At 45.2% G+C, this 20,690-nt stretch overlaps 1 protein-coding gene and 1 pseudogene across 5 annotated transcripts in view; one reads left to right on the forward strand and one right to left on the reverse strand.

Annotated features, from left to right (window-relative positions):
* Positions 1-259: 259 nt before the first annotated feature.
* LOC114593883 (cytochrome P450 1B1 pseudogene) lies at positions 260-5,034 on the forward strand (annotated as a pseudogene).
* A 3,447-nt stretch (positions 5,035-8,481) lies between these two features.
* Positions 8,482-20,690, reverse strand: part of RMDN3 (regulator of microtubule dynamics 3) — a 37,104-nt gene continuing 24,895 nt past the window's right edge. For all 5 annotated transcript variants that reach the window (XM_028722831.2, XM_077926888.1, XM_028722823.2 and 2 more), the window contains exons 10-13: positions 20,081-20,179; positions 19,085-19,138; positions 16,405-16,485; positions 8,482-13,816 (exon numbers count right to left, since the gene is read on the reverse strand). In XM_028722831.2, the coding sequence (XP_028578664.2) occupies positions 13,763-13,816; positions 16,405-16,485; positions 19,085-19,138; positions 20,081-20,179 (288 nt within the window). In that variant the 3' untranslated portion in view covers positions 8,482-13,762. The remainder of the gene's footprint in view (positions 13,817-16,404; positions 16,486-19,084; positions 19,139-20,080; positions 20,180-20,690) is intronic.

Genomic DNA, 20,690 nt, shown 5'->3' on the forward strand with positions numbered 1-20,690 from the left:
AGGAAGACCTTGGAAAGTTGCACACATTCCTGGTGCGAGGGATCAATCTGCTGCTTCCATTCTCTCTCTCGGAGGAAAGCACGGAATGGCTGCGCACGGGGGACTCTGGGACCACCGCGAGGGGAGGAGGGAAGCTCAGCCCCCTTCCCAGACGGCTATAAAGCCGCGACGGGCATCCTGCGAACTCCTCAGAGCAGAGCCAGGAGGCATCTGGCAGAGGGAGGGGGCAGTTCACCGACGGGACGAAGCGTCTGGGGCGAGAAAGTCCCCACCCGACGAGCTCGGTCGGGGCTGAGGCGGAGGAAGTGTCCCCCGACGGCTTCCCGCGTCTCTCCACAAACAAACCGGTTTCTTAGAGGAGTCCCACGGGCGTGCGCCCCCCATGGCGGAAGGCGGGACCCCCGACGGGGCGGCCGGCGCGCTCCTCAAGAGCGCCGTCCAGCCGGCGCTGCTGCTTTCTTGCGTCCTGCTGCTGTACCTGTGGGCGAGGAGGAGCCCCCGGCCGGCGGGCAAGAGCCTCCCCGGCCCCGTCGGGTGGCCGCTGCTGGGCAACGTGCTGCAACTGGGCCGCCTGCCGCACCTCACCTTCGGCGAGCTGGCGCGGCGCTACGGCGACATCTTCCAGCTGCGCCTGGGCCGGCGCGCCATCGTGGTGCTCAACGGGGAGGCGGCCATCCGACAGGCGCTGGTGCAGCAGGCCGTGCCCTTCGCGGACCGGCCCGACTTCCTCTCCTTCGGCCTGGTGTCCGGAGGCAAGAGCATGGCCTTCGGGCGCTACAGCGAGCGCTGGCGGGCGCAGCGGCGGGTGGCGCACGCCACGCTGCGCGCCTTCTCGACGGCCAACACGCCCAGCAAGCAGCTCTTCGAGCAGCACGTGGCGGCCGAGGCGCAGGAGCTGATCGACGGCCTGCTGCGGCTGAGCCAGGGCGGCGCTTACGTCGACCCTTCGCCGCTCTTCGTCGTGGCCAACGCCAACGTGCTGTGCGCCCTCTGCTTCGGGCAGCGCTACAGCCACGCCGACGGCGAGTTTCGCGCGCTGCTGAGCAGGAACCACCGCTTCGGGCAGACGGTGGCGGCGGGCAGCTTGGTGGACGTGCTGCCCTGGCTGCAGGCCTTCCCCAACCCGGTGCGCAGCGTCTTCCGAGACTTCCAGGCGGTCAGCCGCGAGCTGTACGACTTCGTGTGCGCCAAGGTAGCGCAGCACCGCAGCACCGTCCAGCCCGGCGCCCCTCCGCGCCACATCAGCGACGCCATCCTGGAGTGCATGGAGCACGGCCCCGGGGCGCAGCAGGGCCTGGGCGGAGACTACGTCGAGGCCACGCTGGCCGACTTGTTCGGCGCAGGTCAGGACACCACCTCCACCGCCCTCACGTGGGTGCTGCTGCTCCTCCTCAAGCACCCGCACCTTCGACGGCAGCTGCAGGCGGACCTCGACCGGGTGGTGGGCCGCTCCCGGCTTCCGACGGGGGAGGACCGTGCCTCCTTGCCTCGCCTGGAAGCCTTCCTCCACGAGACGCTCCGCTACAGCAGCTTCGTGCCCGTCACCATCCCGCACGCCACGGCCGCCGACGTGCTGCTCGACGGCTTCCACATCCCCGCGGGCACGGTGGTCTTCGTCAACCAGTGGTCCGTCAACCACGACCCGCTGCGCTGGAAGGACCCGCACGTCTTCGACCCGACGCGCTTCCTGGACGCCCGGCAGGAGAACGTCGACCGGGACCTCACGTGCCGGGTCATGATCTTCTCGACGGGCAAGAGGCGCTGCATCGGCGACCAGCTGGCCAAGCTGCAGCTCTTCCTCTTCACCGCCATCCTTCTGCAGCAGTGCGAGGTGGAAGCCAACCCGGCCGAGGAGCTCACCTTGGATTACGTCTACGGGCTGGTGCTCAAGCCCTTGCCTTACACGGTGTCCGTTTCCCCGCGAAGCCCTCTCCCTAGCGGAGAGGAGGAGGGAGGGAGCCTCGGAGGGACCGTCGAGGGCGCCTCTTAGCAATGGGGCTTCCTGCTCCACCAGCAAGTTCTCCATAGCCCCTGCTGGCTTTTCAGAGCTGCCCTCTGCCAGAGGAAGTTGATGTTCCCCCCACCAGCCCCTCACCCCCTAACTTTCTGAAGCTCACGGCTTCATACGGTGCCTTTCTTACGGGGATGGGGAACCTGACGCCCTCCCAGATGATGGTGGCTTGGCCTGAAGCTCCCATCCGCCACAGCTAGGATGGCCAGTGGTCAGCCAGGATGGGAGTTCTAGTCCAGCAACATCTGGAGAGAGCCAAAGGTTCCTCATCCCTGTGAGGAGCTGGACTGGCAGACATGGCGCAGTGGAAAGCTTAAACCTGCTGGGGGGGTTTTCTGAGCCTGCTTAGCTCACCTGGGTGACCCATCCAGAGCCTCCAATCAAACATCTTAAATTTGAGATACATTGAGACTATTGTGACTTGGGGGGGGGGGGGAGAAACACATTATTGTGGTGTTGTGGGAAATTGGCATCAGTTACTTCCTTTGGGACTGTGAACTTTTGTAATAAATGCCTCTTTGAAGCAGGCACCCACGCAGACAGAAAAGGTCTCCTGGATTCTCTCAGCTCCCCCCTCCCCAAAAAATTGTGTCAAGAAGTTTGTCACTTAACAGTATTGTTGATCAAAAAAAGGAGGTAAGGTTGTGTTATGTGGAAAGCATTTTTATAGGAAGCATTTACTTGGAAATAATGTGTAGTCAGTGTGAAGAGTATCACAGCGACAATGCCTTTACCTGCAGGTCCATCAGCTGGGAAATGACACTTAGGGGTGGCAGCCCAGCACTTAATTATTATGTGTACATGTGCACAGTTGTCACCTGGGACAATCCCCATGCAGTTTTGTGTCCCTCCCACACTTGTCATATTTGAAGCAGAACAAGAAGAGACATACTTCCTACCTGTGGCAGCCAGGAGCAAGTAATCTGTGCTCTGACTTTGCTAAGAATTAACCTTGTGGCTCCATCCCATCTCATAGGGCGACTCATATATAGAGTTATCTTTCGTTTAAAAAAAAAAAGACATGGGGGAAACCTTCGGTTGGTTAGTGGTGCTAAATATGGGCCAAATTATTCCTGTAGCAACCTCTCCCACTGCCACTAAAGCAGGTACAGGGAATCTGTAGCCCTCCAAATGTGGATTCACTACAATTCCCATGCTCCCTGAATATTAGCCATGCTGGCTGCAAACAATACCTGGAGAGTGACAGTGCCCCATCAAAGGAAAAGCAGTTTCAGCAAAGCAGCCGCAGTGGAGGGGACCACAACCCTTTTCTATTCCACTGGCTTTCTGCTGAAATTCCTCCACACTCTCGGGTTGAGATACATGCCTGTGACAGTTATGGTTGGAACACTGCCAGCTGTGGGAGGGAGCCACACAGAACATAAGAATAGCCAGTGGCAAAATCAAGCTCAGCATCCTGTTCTCACAGCTGGCCAGCCAGATGCCTGTGGGAAACTTGCAAGCACGACTCCACGCACCAGAGCACTCTCCCCTCCTGTGGTTCCAGCAGTTGGTGTTCAGAAACATTAGTGCCTCCAACTTCGGAGGAAGAGCACAGCCATCATGCTAGCAGCCGCTGGGAAAATGGCAGGCAGGGGAAGGGTTAAGCAACTCTGGTGCTTCTCAAAACTTGCTTTTTCTTAGAAGCACCTAGCAGCAGAAGCTTGCCACTTGTAGACCTAGTGCTCCTTCTCTGTTCTTGACCAAGCCTCTTCAGTATCCATTAGTGGATTACTCAAGTTGCAGCACAGATGTGGCACGTCTTGGCAGCTTTGTCACTTCCAGTTTGAGCACAAATGTAAATGAAAATCTCCTTGTATAGTGTGCACACTCAGCCAGCTTGCCCCCTCCTAGCCAGGGAACAGGAAATACTTTGGCTGCATTTTTCTGCATTGGGTTGCGGGACAAACTGTTCTTTTTCTGTTATCTATCAGTGGTTCCTACCTTGAAATTCAGCTTGGAACCTACCAACTGTTTTTAATAAACGTTACCAGATGATTGATTAGAAATAGCATCTAGACCATTACGCTTTAACGTGATATGAAATCAAGACACTTAAATTTCCTCGTTTGCCAGTTCTACTCTTAACAGCATTTCCCCTGTACTCCATTGGGGATTGCATTCTTGCTGTGTGCCAGACCTCTTCTGTCTGTCTCCCACCTTCTTCCGATTTCCTTCCTCTTCGCCACTCACATGAAATTGGACCAGGGCCACAGATTGTCCACACACACACACCCCGGCACCTTCCAGGTTTTCCCACCCCCAAAACCCAGTCATGTGGTTGCAGCTATGGTGGACAAAATACTCAGTCCTCAAAGCCAGTTACTGTAGAGTAACTGCCAGCATTGGAGCTGCTCCAGGGGAAGGAGTTGGAGATGCCGACTGTTTTGAACCTGCTTGGCTTTCTGTCTGCAGAGGGGCATGTTCATAAGCAATTGGGTGCATGTGAGGTTGACGAAGAAGAGCATCAGCCTAACATACCGTACTCCCCCATTTTACCGCATAGAAGTTAAGCTCATGAAGGTCTTGCAAAGAGTAACCTGTGAAGCAGCCATATGCTTTGGAAGAAGCAAGGAGAACTGAACTCTTCTTAGTACAATGATGGTGACCCAACTGCACATTGTGTTGCATAGTTGTCTGTTATCAGGGTGAGCAAGGATAAATAGGAGTTGAGAGTCCAAAAACACCCAGAAGTTCCCCATCCCTGTTTTAAACATAAGTGGAATCTGCACTTGTTTGCTTTTTGCTGAAAATCAAGGAGTTAACTTGCGTAGCTGTTTCTTCTTTCCAGCAGCCTTTATATTTGTCTAGTAAGCCACATATTCAGGAAAGGTTTTGAAATGCATAAATAATATAGCCTATTTTTGAATCTACCATTAGGCGTTTCCTTATTCCTATGTTTGGGTGAAGACCATAAGTAGCACTTTTAAAAATATTCTTTTGTATTAAACATTACTTGAGTGTTATTTAACATTTTAAAAAAATGTGACTATTATTACCTCTGAATAAAGATGCTGTCACAATTGTTTGTCTTCTTGCAGCAAGGGATTAAAGAAATAGAGAGATATCCTACCCAAAGTAGAAGTTTCAGATGAGTGCAAATAGCAAGCACTTTGGCAAAGCCACATGGCTGTTCACTTACTGTCAGGAAAGCCGCCATCCAACATTATTTCTCCAGCACCAGTAAGGTCACCATCAGTGGTAGCCAGAAACATTTTTCATGAATCCTCTCCTTTGAAGTGACTAAAAGTGCTGTTAATACCTATGAAAGTTAGCTGGATGGTGCTGCTCTCATACCATTATACTTGTAAAACTCTGCTTTGTTAACACCTGTCAGAAATGTTTGTGAGTCTCAAGCATTCCTGTCCTAACTTAGTGGGTAGAAAAAGGATTGGAAGTGGGGAGAGAGATAGTAACACTGGGCACCTTTGAGGGGTAGCAGGAAAAAAGCTAGCTAAGTGAGAGTCTACCATGGTTGAAATGTCACAGAATATCACTATATGCGCCTGCTGTTCTCTGGGGCCAATCTAGGAACAATCCTCTAATCCAAAACATATGATTAAATTTCGAAGTCTTTCCAGCCAGTAGGGGAGACGACGATACCTCCTGTGGGTGAGTGTTGTCCCCATACATGCAATAGTTAGGAGCCAGCTCTTCATAGTTACCACTGGAGAGAACATCTGTGCCCTTTTCACAGCTAAGAAATGTGCAGATTTTATTTAGCACATTAGTCAGGAAAGCCTTCTTTTAAAGATGATTATTGGGTGACAGTCGAGAAGTCATAATGCAACCAAGGAACTTGGGGAATCTGGCAGGCAATCACAGCCTTTCAAGGGAAGATCTCAACATTTCCGCACGTAGCGCAGGATTTGAACATAGTGGTGCAGAGGTCTAAAGAAATTTTAAATGTGTTTGTTCTTCCAAAATACAAAATCACATATTGTGATTAACTTTTTATTGGGTTTTACAAACCGGGATCTTTTGTGGGCATCCATCTGTCTCGCGAGACAATGGAGTATGCCTTCGGGGGTGAGGCCAAACTGCTGTGTGAGCAGCACTAAAGTGGCCACCCTGGGGCGCAGGTCTGGCAGTGTGCATGGGACAAGACCCACCCCCCTCGGCCTCACTGATGTGCTCCAAAGGAAAGCAGGGGTCACAGAAATAATAAATTATACAAATAAATAGGCCAAGTCTTCTCATGTCACATGGGCACCATAAACATAGTATATATTTGCTGTAATAACTGAAACATGGTTCATTGTAAGTGGTCAATGTGCAAGTTCTTGGTTCATGGAGTGATTTAAATAAAAACAATAACAAAGGATAAACAGGCAAGAACAATGTTACAGATAACATTCAACACTGCATAGCTAAAATGCCTAATCAGCTAACACTTGTTTTCTGAAAGCTGAACGCTTATTATTTGTTTTTCCCCACCCCCCAAAAATTCAAGTGGAACTTGACTTTATTGGTAAAAGGTAAAAAAGTAAGGTAAAGGACCCCTGGATGGTTAAGTCCAGTCAAAGGCAACGATAGGGTTGCGGCGCTCATCTCGCTTTCAGGCCAAGGAAACGTTCATCCACAGCTAGCTTTCTGGGTCATGTGGCCAGCATGACTAAACCGCTTCTGGTGCAACGGGACACCATGACAAGTGCCAGAGCGCATGGAAATGCCGCTTACCTTCCCGCCACAGCGGTACCTATTTATCCCATTGCACTGGTGTGCTTTTGAACAGCTAAGTTGGGATAGCTAGCACAGAGCAACGGGAGCTCACTCCATCGTGGGGATTTGAACCACTGACCTTCTGATTGGCAAGCCCAAGAGGCTCAGTGGTTTAGACCACAGCGCCACCCGCACCCTACACCCACATTTGTTGGTAAACGTCTGAATAGGGGTATCCGGCAGGGGCTGGAGAGAGGGGGAAAGTTAAGAGCCTTGCAGAAGTCAGGGTGGAAGCTGAAAGAACTCTTTACTATCATTTAAAACCATCCTGCAGTCAGCACATCTAGGCAAAGGTGATGCCACCAGAACCATCATAGCAGTTATGACCGCCAAACACACATGCTTGACCCAGGCTCATATGGCAAATGGGAGCAGGGAATCTATTTTTTTTCATCAATCCATAGGAAGCTAATTCAACCAAAATGATCAAGGGGATGGAGCAAATCCCCTATTAGGAAAGCATTCAGAACTTGAGAAAAGGCACATCACATGGTAGAAATTTATAAAATTATGTGCGGCATGTAGAAAGTGGATAGAGAATTATTATTTTTTAAATAACACTAGAACTCATGGATATCTAATGAAGCTGCATGTTGGAAGACTCAGGACAGAGGAAAGTACTTATTCATGCCATGGAACTCACTTCCACAGTGATGATCATCAACTTGGATAGCTTTAAAGAGGAGTAGGAGAAGGTTATCATCACCTGCTAGCCAGAATGGTGATGTTCCATCTCCACTGTCAGGCAGTCTGAATACCAGTTGCTGGAAATCACAGGCAAGCAGTGCTGTTGCACTTATGTCCTGAATGTGGGCTTCCCAAGGCATCCAGCAGCAGTGTGGTGTAGTGGTTAGAGTTCAAATCCCCTGCTGGACTAGATGGGCCATTGGTCTGATCCAGCAGGCTCTTCTTATGTTCTTATGATTGTTTACAGTAGGAAATTGTGAGCCCCTAATAAAGTCCGGGGACACAGGTGGCGCTGTGGGTAAAAGCCTCAGTGCCTAGGACTTGCCGATCGAAAGGTCGGCGGTTCGAATCCCCGTGGCGGGGTGCGCTCCCGTTGCTCGGTCCCAGCGCCTGCCAACCTAGCAGTTCGAAAGCACCCCCGGATGCAAGTAGATAAATAGGGACTGCTTACTGGTGGGAAGGTAAACAGCGTTTCCGTGTGCTGCGCTGGCTTGCCAGATGCAGCTTTGTCACGCTGGCCACGTGACCCGGAAGTGTCTCCGGACAGCGCTGGCCCCCGGCCTCTTAAGTGAGATGGGCGCACACCCCTAGAGTCGGACACGACTGGCCCGTACGGGCAGGGGTACCTTTACCTTTAATAAAGTCCACATATGACATCAGGAGTGGGGCAGGTAATGCCACAGAGAGCTAAAGAGGTGTTGAAGGCATCACCAATGCACTGCAAGTCTTAACTTTGTGTGGCCTTCTTCTTTATTAAAGTAATTCCTGTAATTTTAAGAAACCAGTTATTGACTAGAGTCACCAATAGAATCTTTGTTAATTACACAGTCTATGTCACAATACACTTCTTGAGAAGTCTGGAATCAGATTTGGGTTTCAATTTTTATCCCTTCAGCCAAGTTATTCCTGGAAGAGGCTCTCCAGCCCCACTGGAGCAGCTTTTCAGAGCACTGCAGGGGGAAGTATGAATCAGTAAACATCACCTCCCTGCACTTCCTCCTGGGAGAAGTCCTACGAGAAGAGTTTTGCTCACAGAACTCTGGATACAAGCCACAGTCATATAAAAAGAATGCAGATATTTTTATTTCAGAACTGTTACATACTCATCATTAGGCAGTGTTGTCACTTTTATTTCAAATAACGTTGAAGTTAAAACCACCCAGTTTTACAATTAACTCTTGTATTAGCTTGATTTTTAAAAACAAATATACAGCTGCATGAAAATAATTGTCTTTTGTTCCCTGTAAAATAGATATTGGATATATGTTTTGTCAGTAATGCAAACTGCCTTTATGAACTACCTCTTGTGCATCAGACTTTTAAGTACTTAGTGACCCTCTGGGAGGGCTGCAGTGCAGTGATAAAAGATTTTCACCTTTATATTCACAGTTTAGTCAACAAAACTTATGCAACTTAAAAAAAACCACCATCACCACCACCACACACACATAAATCATTTCCACCTAAGGCTGCTAAAGTGCACCTCCTTCTAAATGAAAAGAACCACTTTCCCCAAACCATCCTTCCTCAGAGATTACTCTTCTCCAAAATACTGATCTCAAGGTATACCATCTACCACGCTCAAAATGGTATTGCCTTGATTACTTAAACCAATTTCACAAAGCTATTCTGTTTTCAACACATGATTCTATGGTGTTAGTGATAACAGCAATCTCCTGAACAAAAGGAGGCAGGCAGGCAGAGTTCTCTCTCCAGCTCCTTAGACGAAGGGCAAGGCACACATACTTAGCCAGAGGATCTTGTCCAAACCTATCAAAGCTTTCCCCTCCCAGCCTGCAAAATCCCACACAGTGCTCCCATGTGGCAATTCATTCATGGAGGGGGGGGGGCAGAGAGAGAGATGTTAGTCAGATATGGAATGCAGTTAAAGGACCATTCTTGTGCTATTGCAGTCATACTAAAGACCTTGCTTTGGTCAAGTGCATTAAGAGATACTCACTGCTTTGTGGGCCCTAAAATGATCACACAGTGCAATTTCACATAGGGCACCACAACATGACTATGTCTGTACTTGAATTAAAGGTTGATATCATGCAAGGTTACTGAAGGATCCCTTTCTTCGTTTACTTCATTGGCATTTTAGTCAGGTTCGTCAGGCTTACTTGCAGAAGCACAATCAGATCAGTTACTTAATTCATCCATCTCACATAAAAATAAATGTGCTTGCAATTGACATCATTTTTCTGTTGTATCAGAATATCACACGTGGGAATTTAAAGCTTTAAACACATTAGGAAATGGATAGTGAAAGCAAACACTGAATCACCAAAGGTCTCATAAATAAGCATGTGGAATGTCAAAATTGTGGGGAGGGGGACGACGACAACAACAGAAAAGTGTACTTAATAGTGCAATCCTATCACATCTACTCAGAAGTATGTCAGATCAGTGGGGCTTACTCCCAGGTAAGCAAGTACAGAATTGCAGCCTCAGTTACAGTTCTCCATCTTCTGTAAATGCTTTCAGAGCATAGTTTTTAAAAGCAGCACTCGCAGAAAATACTTTGGTCACTGTCTAATAATTCTTACGGCTCTCCCAAGCATTTCAATTAGTTCTTTCATTGGAATAATAAATAGTTTGGTCAGGCGCAGAAATCGAACGAATTTTTAACTTCAGAAAAATGTAAGTACTTCTGAATGCAAATATATGGACTGGTCCTTTTCAAGTAATACTTGTGAGAGTCTCAAGGCCAGATGGGTGGGGTATAAATAACAAAAGGTTGATATTGTTAGTCACTCCAATTTTCACTCAAACAATATCCAGATGCACATTTTGATTAGTGGTTTTAGAATGGGATGGGGAATCTTTCTGACTCCACCAGCCAGATCCCATATCAGTGCTGTGGACCAAATTTGACTGGTGTTTTTTCCTTCGTTTTAGCAGCAGCTTCCAATGCAAAGCGCTCCCTGAATCATGAAGAGGTTTGCATGGAATCCTGCTGAACTGATTTATTTTAATTTAACATCTCCATCAGCCATCCCTTGCAAGGAAGAGGTGCACACAGCCAGCTCAGGTCTTAACTCTGCCCTCCCACCCATCAGATCATACTACCAGTGACAAACAACATGGTTTGGGGAAAATGGCCCACAGGTCTAAGCTGAAGATACACTTTGTACTTCACTTGAATGAAGTATGGAGTAAGTATTAGAGTAGGGCATTGTTTAGATTGTGTACAATGGCATGGCCTAAAATTCACAAGGGGCATGAACTTGATTGTGATTGTGAGGTAATGATATTACAGTAAATTAGCAAGGTCAGCTGGACCATAAAGAAGGCTGATCGCCGAAGAATTGATTCTTTTGAATTATGGTGCTGGAGGAGACTCTTGAGAGTCCCATGGACTGCAAGAAGATCAAACGCATCCATTCTTAAGGAAATCAGACCTGAGTGCTCACTGGAAGGACAGATCGTGAAGTTGAGGCTCCAATACTTTGGCCACCTCATGAGAAGAGAAGACTCCCTGGAAAAGACCCTGATGTTGGGAAAGATGGAGGGCACAAGGAGAAGGGGACGACAGAGGATGAGATGGATGGACAGTGTTCTCGAAGCTACAAACATGAGCCTGACCAAACTGCGGGAAGCGGTGGAAGACAGGAGTGCCTGGCGTGCTCTGGTCCATGGGGTCACGAAGAGTCGGACACGACTAAACGACTAAACAAAGCAAGGTCAACAAGGATTGATCCAAGGACTTACTGTATTTAAAACAAGTATTATTTCAGGCATTTATACAAACCTTTAAATACCGGGAAACTTTCACTATGTTGAATTAACTTGAGGGAACCCTTCACTGAACATTTTATGGCCAGTCATTTTGAACATGCAAGGAACTACCCTAGTGATTTAGGAGCTGGCAGTATGTTCTCATCCAAACCACATGGTCACAAGAATACATAACACTGCCACCTACTCAAAGGGCAGTATCCAATACTTCTCTGACTCAGAGTACAGCCACTGAAGTTAATGCACATGACTAACGTAGGTTAATTTATTTCAGTGGGTCTACTCTGAGTACAACTTAAGTTGAATACAACCCACATTTCTGATTTTGCAATCTTAACAGAGTTGCATTTCCTTGTGAGCACAGTAAAAATAGGGCTATAAAAGTACTTGCTTCTCTGAATTATAGGACTATGTTTATAGTCCTCTGTTTATAGGACTATGGTGACAGCCTATCTAATGTTTTTAGATATAAATATGAATTAAGAAATAGGAAAATATGCACCAGGAAAATCTTTGGACAGAAGTATTTCTTGTCTTCCAACTTGATTTGTTATATACATATTTAGGTGAATAGATTAGATGATTTTTATATAAAATATTCTCTCTAATTGTGTTTTCTAGAAATGTTAAATACAGCAGCGTGTATTCAATAAAAATCACTGTAATTATCCAGCTAAAGTGAGCTGTAAATTAGGTTTCAAGGGGACTGAGAAATCCCACTTGAATTCCTGGCAAAAATTACAGGACACAGAAAACAGAATTATTCTGCACTCTGGAAGTAGTAAGATTGTTTGGTTTAAAACAGGCTGAAACTGAATGGTAATTTAATTCCACCTCTTAGGCATTGCATATTCTGTACTACTCAGTGACAGCTCTGGAAAATACAGAGCTTGGTTCTCTTTCAAAGTAGGCAATTAATAGTGATGGCTTAAGAGAAGTAATGAAAGATAATTTTAAAAATGTATCTTGGAATATCCTGTTAAAGGCCAGCAGATGAAGAAAACTCTTTGTTTTTATTCCTTAAGCTTAAAACAGATTTTAATTGCCCTTTGCAGCAGTGATGTTAGTTCTTTCAAACACCTCCAAAAACTGAAGGCAAATTATTTGGTCCCCCAACATTAAGGTTTTTCAAAGTTTTTCTGCTGGGTGCCCCTCGTGGCTTTAATGAATGGCAGTGCCACAGTTATAGCGTACTGTGCGGAAGAAGTTGGAGTACTCCAAAAGGAACACAAAATCCACAAGCAGCTAGTTGAATATGCATATAGCTTACAAGGTGCATGTGTTGGACACAATAAATAATTTCAGAGTTATTTGTAAGGGCTCAAACAGAAGTCTAGCTTGTGGAATATTGTATTGGCACCCAATGTTCTCCTATCAATCCCCACCTAGATATTAACAATGGGGGCAATGGAAAGTGACAGTACTATGCTGCCTTGAGTAAAAACGGCCAAGTCAACAATATTTATCATGTGCAGTGAACAGAGTGTCATGCGTCCACGGATTAAGCATTAATCACTTTGCCAGAGGAAGCCGTGATCTATAATTCTACCTTATGCATCCAGTTCAAACTAGATGCAACACAGGGGAATCCAGAAAACAAGATCTGTTGCCTTTTCCCATTTAGATCAAAGCAGTAATTGGGTTTAGGCTGAGGCTGTGGGCCAGTAGAGCAGTATTGCTTAACTGGCCTCCTAATGTGAAGTCACTGCCAGTAGCAGAGAAGGAAAGGAGCAAAGTGACATGGATTGATGCAGCTGCAGCATTGGGAATATTGGATTGGTCCTGCCATTGTACCTGCGCAGCACCAACCTCCCCATTGCCTTGCTCCTCCCCTTCCTATTTACCAGCAGCAACCTCTATGCTGGGAAGCCAGGTGAGAAATGCCGCCTTGCTCTTCTGATCACGACAAGTGTGGGATATTAGAAAAGTGGACAATTAAAGCTTTCCCATAAACCTTATTCCCAAATTTACTCCCCACACCCACCCAGTTCAAGCTTATTTGGTCATGGCAAATAAACTGGAAAACATAAATGTATTGGGTATATACCTAACATATAGCTGGGGAGATTCTAAATGGGAAACTGTTTTTAAATGAGAAACCTTTTAGAAACCCTCCCCAGGTCTGCTTTAATCTAAAAACCATGGGAGATCTTGTGCCTAATTCTGCCATCACATCTAATATAGGCCTTCTTTTTACTGATTAATTTCTAATGTATTATGAAAACTGTATTAACACACAAAGTGCCATGTTGATCACATCACAATTAAGGAAGTGTGCAATTAATGTGTCTTGGAAATGTCTGGCTGGTGAATATGCAAAACACAAGCATGAAAAATAATCAACTTGGTAACTTCTGTTTTGAGGACACTTGAGCATACTGATTTAGCAATCAAGGGATATGAGCTGAATCACTTTTCTTTGACTATCATGCCAGCCTAATTCTTTGAAAAAGGACTGCTGAAACCAGAGTTTGATTTTTCATTTTCATTCTGCGGCATGTTCATGAAGCCCAGCGAGGATAATAATGACTGTGAAACCTTTTAGACTGGAACTTTCACTGCATTTGCACAACTATTATGCAGACAGATCTTTCAACTTGCTTAGCCTTCTGCATTTGCTTCCATCTCTTCCATCTCTCTACTGCTTTCAGCGTCCTGGAGGAATGAAAAGGAACAAAGTAAATTTGTGGCTAGCTGGTTTGAACTAATCCCATCTGCAAAATTATACAATCAGGATGATCAACATGCTATTCTTCTCCCAACCTCCTAGGGAGAAAATGAAACAAACAACCCTGACTGGCTCTTCTTCCTTTTCCATACTGTTTATACTTCAAAACAGCGGTGGAAACCTTTCGCTCGTGGCCCTAATTTGGCCTAGCAGGGGCCCTAATTTAACCCGTCAGGCTGTTTCCCCCAAACCATGTCTACCTGCTTAAAAGTCTTCTCCCAATGTTTTCTTGGAAAGCCAGGCTCAATGATGGTCAGCTGATCAGTGCTGACAGCAATACCCCCTGAAGTTGTCCATTTGCAGGCACAGTTTGAATCCAGCTGGGGAACCTCAAACATCCTATCTCCCTGCCCCTCTTCAAACACAAAGCCTATACAGTGGTACCTTGGGTTAAGAACTTAATTCGTTCTGGAGGTCTGTTCTTAACCTGAAACTGTTCTTAACCTGAAGCACCACTTTAGCTAATGGGGCCTCCTGCTGCTGCTGCGCCACCGGAGCACGATTTCTGTTCTTATCCTGAAGCAAAGTTCTTAACCTGAGGTAATATTTCTGGGTTAGCGGAGTCTGTAACCTGAAGCATCTGTAACCTGAAGTGTATGTAACCCGAGGTACCACTGTATTATACAATTACCAGAAGTGGAAAGCAAGGAGGAGGAGCTAAAAACACAATCCCTGCTACAATCCTGTACCCCACCAAATCAAAGATATCCAGTAATACAGTAGTAAAACAGCCACAGGTAGAGCAGCGCAGTCCTTTCCGCTGAAAGTAAATACCCAGCCTATCAGATCTATCTAGGGCATATCACAACCTAATCTCCTTGCGTAAGTCAAGCATAATCAGCAGACCCAGCTACCCATCCTAGTCCTAGGCTCTCACCCAGAGCCATCCACTTCCAGTCCTGCTTCTCACTCTGGGGGAAGAAATATTAGACAAGATCACCAGCATATGGCTTCTCACCCCAGACTCCCATTCAACAAAACTCAGTATCCCCTAGGAGACTAACCATGCTGTAATACCACTGGCTGACGCTTGCCCTGATTCTGAAATGGTGACTGTGCCCCTGCCGACCCCACTGGGGGATGCCTTGCCACTTGTGGCCAGCCTGGTCTTTATGGCCATTAGATGTTCATTCTCCACTTTTGACTCTCAATTCTGATTTATATAGATGCACACTCCCCCTACAGCGTGCAACTTGTTTTCCTAAAATGCCTGGTTAGCAAAAGTCTTCCCCTAGCCAAGTCTGACAGGTTTTTGCTGCCTGAATTGATGGATCTAACCTTTTCTTGATCTCTGAAATTTCCTGTTCAGTGACTGGAATTCTTAAGTTTGACATCTGGTTTCCCTAAGCTTGGCAGCCTGCAGTAGAAGATTTGCTAGTGCAATACTAGATATTGTTCTGGAGGTGGCAGTAACACCAGTTTCGCATAATATAAAATAGTGAGCAAAATTCAGTATATCCATAGTCCGAAACGTCAGTTAAAGAGCTGTGCAACAAAAGATAAAACCCCTTTCAGGTGAAAACTTTTAAAAGAAAGAAGATCCTCAAAACAACTGCAGGCATTATAGCCTAGAATGAATATTCCAGCTTAAAAACACCTGACAGGGTCCGTGAAGATCTCACCTCTAGTTCAATATAGCAAGTTCAATGCAGCCAGTTTCAACTTATTTAACTGCAATATTAATATTATATTAGCGGCCTGTTACCTAAAATATATCCAAGCAACATTACACAATAGAAAATCCATATAATTTCTGTTGATGTTAGCCGCCCTGGGCCTGGCTCTGGCAGGGAAGGGCGGGGTATAAATAAAATTTATTATTATTATTATTATTATTGTTGTTGTTGTTGTTCAATGTTAACATTCCAGCCAACATTTATTAAAAACAGCCCCACCATAACAGCGATAGAATAATTACTTATCACCGCTTACTTGCAAGATTTGCATGGCCTACCAAGATGCACCAGACAGCCACTTTGCTCCTCCAAGGTCATTTTGCCGCTGTGCTGCACTGAATTCAGCCACGGTTTGGCTTTGTGTGCTGTCCAAACCTGGGTTGTGGTTTAGTGCTCTCCATACTAACCATGAGCTGCAAACCAGGAAAGCTAGACTGCAAGCCAGAGTTCATGCAATATAAACCATGGCTTAACTTGGCAAAGCACAATGGCTAGAGAGCAACAAAGTGGTGGTGATCTTTTCTGCCAGAGCCTGGCTAAGTCACGGTTTGGCTTAGCATGACATATGAATCAGATCAGTAGGATTCAGCAGTTTGAATATTTATATTCACCTACTACCTATTTAAAATGACAGTAAAGTTAACATATTTTTATTTTTTAAATTACTCAGGAATAGGTTTAGAAAACTGCTCAAAAAGGAAGAAGGATAAAATAAAAACTAAAGTGTAGATTTAATAGGCTGTCTATCTCTGAAGACAGATACAACTAAATATGAGATGGCATATTATTTGGATCTGTTAAATCATCATCTTCACACATGAATGACACTCAAACACTACCTCCTTTGTGATGACTGGCAACTCTGAAGCCAAACTCAGCCAGTGAGCAGCTGCCGAGTTATCTCCCAGTTCCCTGTAGCACTGCAAGAGAGAGTGGGGAGGGAAAGCAAAATTAAAACAAGATAGAACATTTTATGAGGATGTGTATTCCATTAATAAAAAATATAATTTATCTTTCCAAACACTGAAACCCATAGAGAACAGAAGAGGAGACGCCTGGAGAAAGCACTTTCCAAAATATATAGTAGATTGAACTCTAAGAGAGAGGCATCAGAATGGGTGACATCATCAGCCCAGGTACAAACCCATTAAGCTGTACTATTCACTTCAGAATGATGTTCAAGAGGATGTTGTGAGCCGGTGACGCAAGAGTGAATGTGACATTACATTCAGCACTGCTCTTGTGGTTGTGAAGTTCGCACTTGCACCCCTGCAGAACAAGACTGCATAGTGCTGAGGCTGCCACACCCCTGGGGGCGGACGGGCATGGGGCTGACACCCTCCTCACAGGCCCATTTAGCAGAATTTGTCTAACCATCTTGGGACATACTTTACGCTTTGCTTTCACAGAATCACCAGTGGAATCAAAATACCCTGATTCGCCTCCAAAAGGCGCACTCTTCCATTGTCTCCCGAGACAGACGGATGCCAACAAAATTTTGTACAACAGATCATTTTCTTGGAATATAAGAATTTAGTCATTTAGTCGTGTCCGACTCTTCGTGACCCCATGGACCAGAGCACACCAGGCACTCCTGTCTTCAAACACTAGCTAGATATATATAAAAGTCCTGCTGTCAGACTGTGAAACCCTATGCATATTTACTCGTGTTAATCCCACCATGGCATGGCCAAACTTGGCCCTCCAGCTGTTTTGGGACTACAATTCCCATCATCCCTGACCACTGGTCCTGTTAGCTAGGGATGATGGGAGTTGTAGTCCCAAAACAGCTGGAGGGCCAAGTTTGAGTGTATGCAGGATTGCAGCCTTAGTTAAAATGGAATGTTAGGGTGAGTGATTTTTTCAAGTGACTCAGGTAAGTTATTTTGCTAAGAGGTATAGGATAGTCTAAATACAACTACTAAAAAGTGTTTAAAATATTATTTATTTGTTTAATAAAATGTTTATACAACTTGATTGTAAAAAAAAAAACCAAAGCAGCTTACAAAAGATAAAACAGTAAAATCGAGAAAAATTCACAACCATACATATAAAAGTTAAAATACTAGAACAGATTAAAATTACCTCAACTTTCTAAGCATCTGTGAGAAGGCTTGTCTAAACAAGAATGTTTTTAGCTAAAGAGTGACCATGTGTATCATCATGGTGTGGTTTAATTGCACCAGAATCCCAATTCACATTTCAACTGTATCATATGCAACACTGATATTTAGAATAGTAACTTTCCTATTTTATTAAAAGCAAACTTTTCTTGAAATGGAAGAATGACGAAGAAATCATAATTAAAATAAACTTAGATCTAGGCTTCTTAGACATATATATGGAAAACATTCCATGGGGGGGGGGGGGGAATTCTTATAGTCCTGTACTTATAACTAAAGATTATATTCATTTCACATCCTAGTCTTGTATGAGATACACAACGGCCCACAGTGTAGTAAAACAAGTAAAAAAGTAGCCTGCACAAAGATTTCTGCATTTTGTTGACTTCTTTTTTAAGTTTATTACCACCTTCCAGTTTTTACAGAAGACTGTCAAAGCAAGTAAAACTTGTGGCAACTTCAAATTCGAATATATTCCAAGCCAGGAACAGAATCTTAAAAACTTGTACACTACTCAACATAAAATGAGGTTGTTTGGGACTTGGGGAACAGAGTGATTTTACAGGGAGCAAATCCCTCTACACTCTTGCTTGGCTTCTCCTCTGGCTATTGTAGCAAAAGCCATTTGGCATTAAAACTTTCATAGGCTCCAAGTGGAGGTCACAGAAACAGGACAATGTAGCTCCAAGAAAAAAAAATCATTCAGTTTGTGCAAACAAGAACATATTTCAAATCCTTTGTGGAACCAAACCGAACGCTTTCCACGTAAATCACAACACGATCTACAATATAGATACAAAAACCCAACAACAGCAGCCACTACCCAGTTGGAACCATAGATACCAGAGGCTAGAAAGCCTAATGATCATCTTGAGTGACGCAGACCATTGGAAGGGTGTAGCATAAAGGTAAAGGTAAAGGTACCCCTGACCATTAGGTCCAGTCGTGGCCGACTCGGGTTGTGGTGCTCATCTCGCTTTATTGGCCGAGGGAGCTGGCGTACAGCTTCCGGGGCATGTGGCCAGCATGACTAAGCCGCTTCTGGCAAACCAGAGCAGCGCACGGAAACGCCGTTTACCTTCCTGCCAAAGCGGTACCTATTTATCTACTTGCACTTTGATGTGCTTTCGAACTGCTAGGTTGGCAGGAGCAGGGACCAAGCAACGGGAGCTCACCCCGTCGCGGGGATTCGAACCGCCGACCTTCTGATCAGCAAGTCCTAGGCTCAGTGGTTTAGACCACAGCGCCACCCGTGTCCCTAGCATAGTTTTTCTAAATAAATAATGGTCTGACTCTGCATTAGGGAGTTTCATGTGTTCAAACCAAGCAGTCTAGTTCTGAATTTCTAATGTATGTAAACGCACAACTTTTGTGGCCCAAGCAAACATACACTTACCTTGGCAATGTATATTCTTCCCACTTTTGAAAAACCAGCACTCAGGTCTTCGGCCTGCAATGAATATGAAGAATTAAGGATGATTCAGAGAGATTAGTCTTTAGCTCACACTATGCAGGCTCTACACTGTTCATCAGACAGAAACTGTCTGCACTCTAATGGGTCATGAAAATGGGGAGGGGGCCTATTAGAGAGAAACTTCTGCTACGCTCACATCATTTTAAGAAGCAGGGCTTTCAGATACTTCTGCATGTAGCCCATGTGAGTCAGTTACCCTTGCCCATCAAAATACATGACCTGTACACATAACGAAACATTTAGAGGAGCAGTCGTATTAGTCTGTTGCATCAAAAAGACCACAAAAATCTTGGAAGCTTATCCCATAGTATTTATTTTAGCCTTTAATGCAAGGGTGGGGAACTTCAGGCCCAGGGTCTGCATGCAGCCTTCCAGACCTATCTGACTCTCAGTGGTCCTGAATTATATTCTCCAAATATTTTTGCCTGGCTGAAATGTGTCCTTGAACTGTGATAACTGTCTCACATTTGACTGGATGGAAGCTGGGAAAAGATGTGTGTTTATGTGTGTAAAAGTTTATTATTTATTGCACTTACTAGTCACTTTTCTTTTACAAAAGGTTTACAAAATAGTACAAAGATTAAAACCATTATAAAACCAAAATAGATCCATACATCTAAAAGGTAGGTCCTAACATATTCCACTCACTGAAAGAGGCCACAAATATCTAAACCCCTCCAAATTAAGGGGCAAAAACCTGGCTAAGAGAAATGTTTTTGGCTGGCACCTAAAAGTAGATAGTGATGGAATAGATAGGAGCCGCCACCAAAAAGGCCCATTCTCATGTTTAAGAATCTTGGTAGCTTCTTTCGCTGTTGTTCAAATAGGCTTGAAAATGCTGAACTTTAGCTGCTTCTGTTGGTGGTTTGTGCACAACTAATAACGAGCCATTTTAGTGCTTTGCTCAACTGTTAGTACCTTTAAGAAATTCTGCAGTGCATCCTGAATAGTGGCTGTGGGGGGTTCTTCATACAAGGCAGCAGCAGTTTTCCTTTCCAACCATCCCAGATGAGAGACCTGCATAAAAACAAAGAGGGGACCATAATCTTTCTACTATAACTTGGCAGCCAACACAAAACCACCTAGTTCATATGCCTATCTTGCCAGTGATTCCATTTGTATGGCAGAGGAACAGGATAGCATGCATCCGTCCTTCCAATAATAATGTAATGCAGGTGCTCTACAGAGACCAGGATATACCAGACAAGAGGTATTAACATGATTATTTACCATCAAAATAAAATGGCGGTGGCCTCCATGTGTTGCAATCATGTTGAATGTCACTTAAAATGTGAAGTAATAGGGAGGGCACCTACTCCCTCACCAGCAACTACAGAAAAGAATTGCTACATGGATTAAGAACCAATTAATCTAGTGTTAAAGCTATGGTTTTCCCAGTAGTGATGTATGGAAGTGAGAGCTAGACCATAAAGAAGGCTGATCACCAAAGAATTGATGCTTTTGAATTATGGTGCTGGAGGAGACTCTTGAGAGTCCCATGGACTGCAAGAAGATCAAACCTTTTTGT

Source organism: Podarcis muralis, chromosome 1 (genome assembly GCF_964188315.1).
Source record: "Podarcis muralis chromosome 1, rPodMur119.hap1.1, whole genome shotgun sequence".
NCBI classification, from domain to species: Eukaryota; Metazoa; Chordata; class Lepidosauria; order Squamata; family Lacertidae; genus Podarcis; species Podarcis muralis.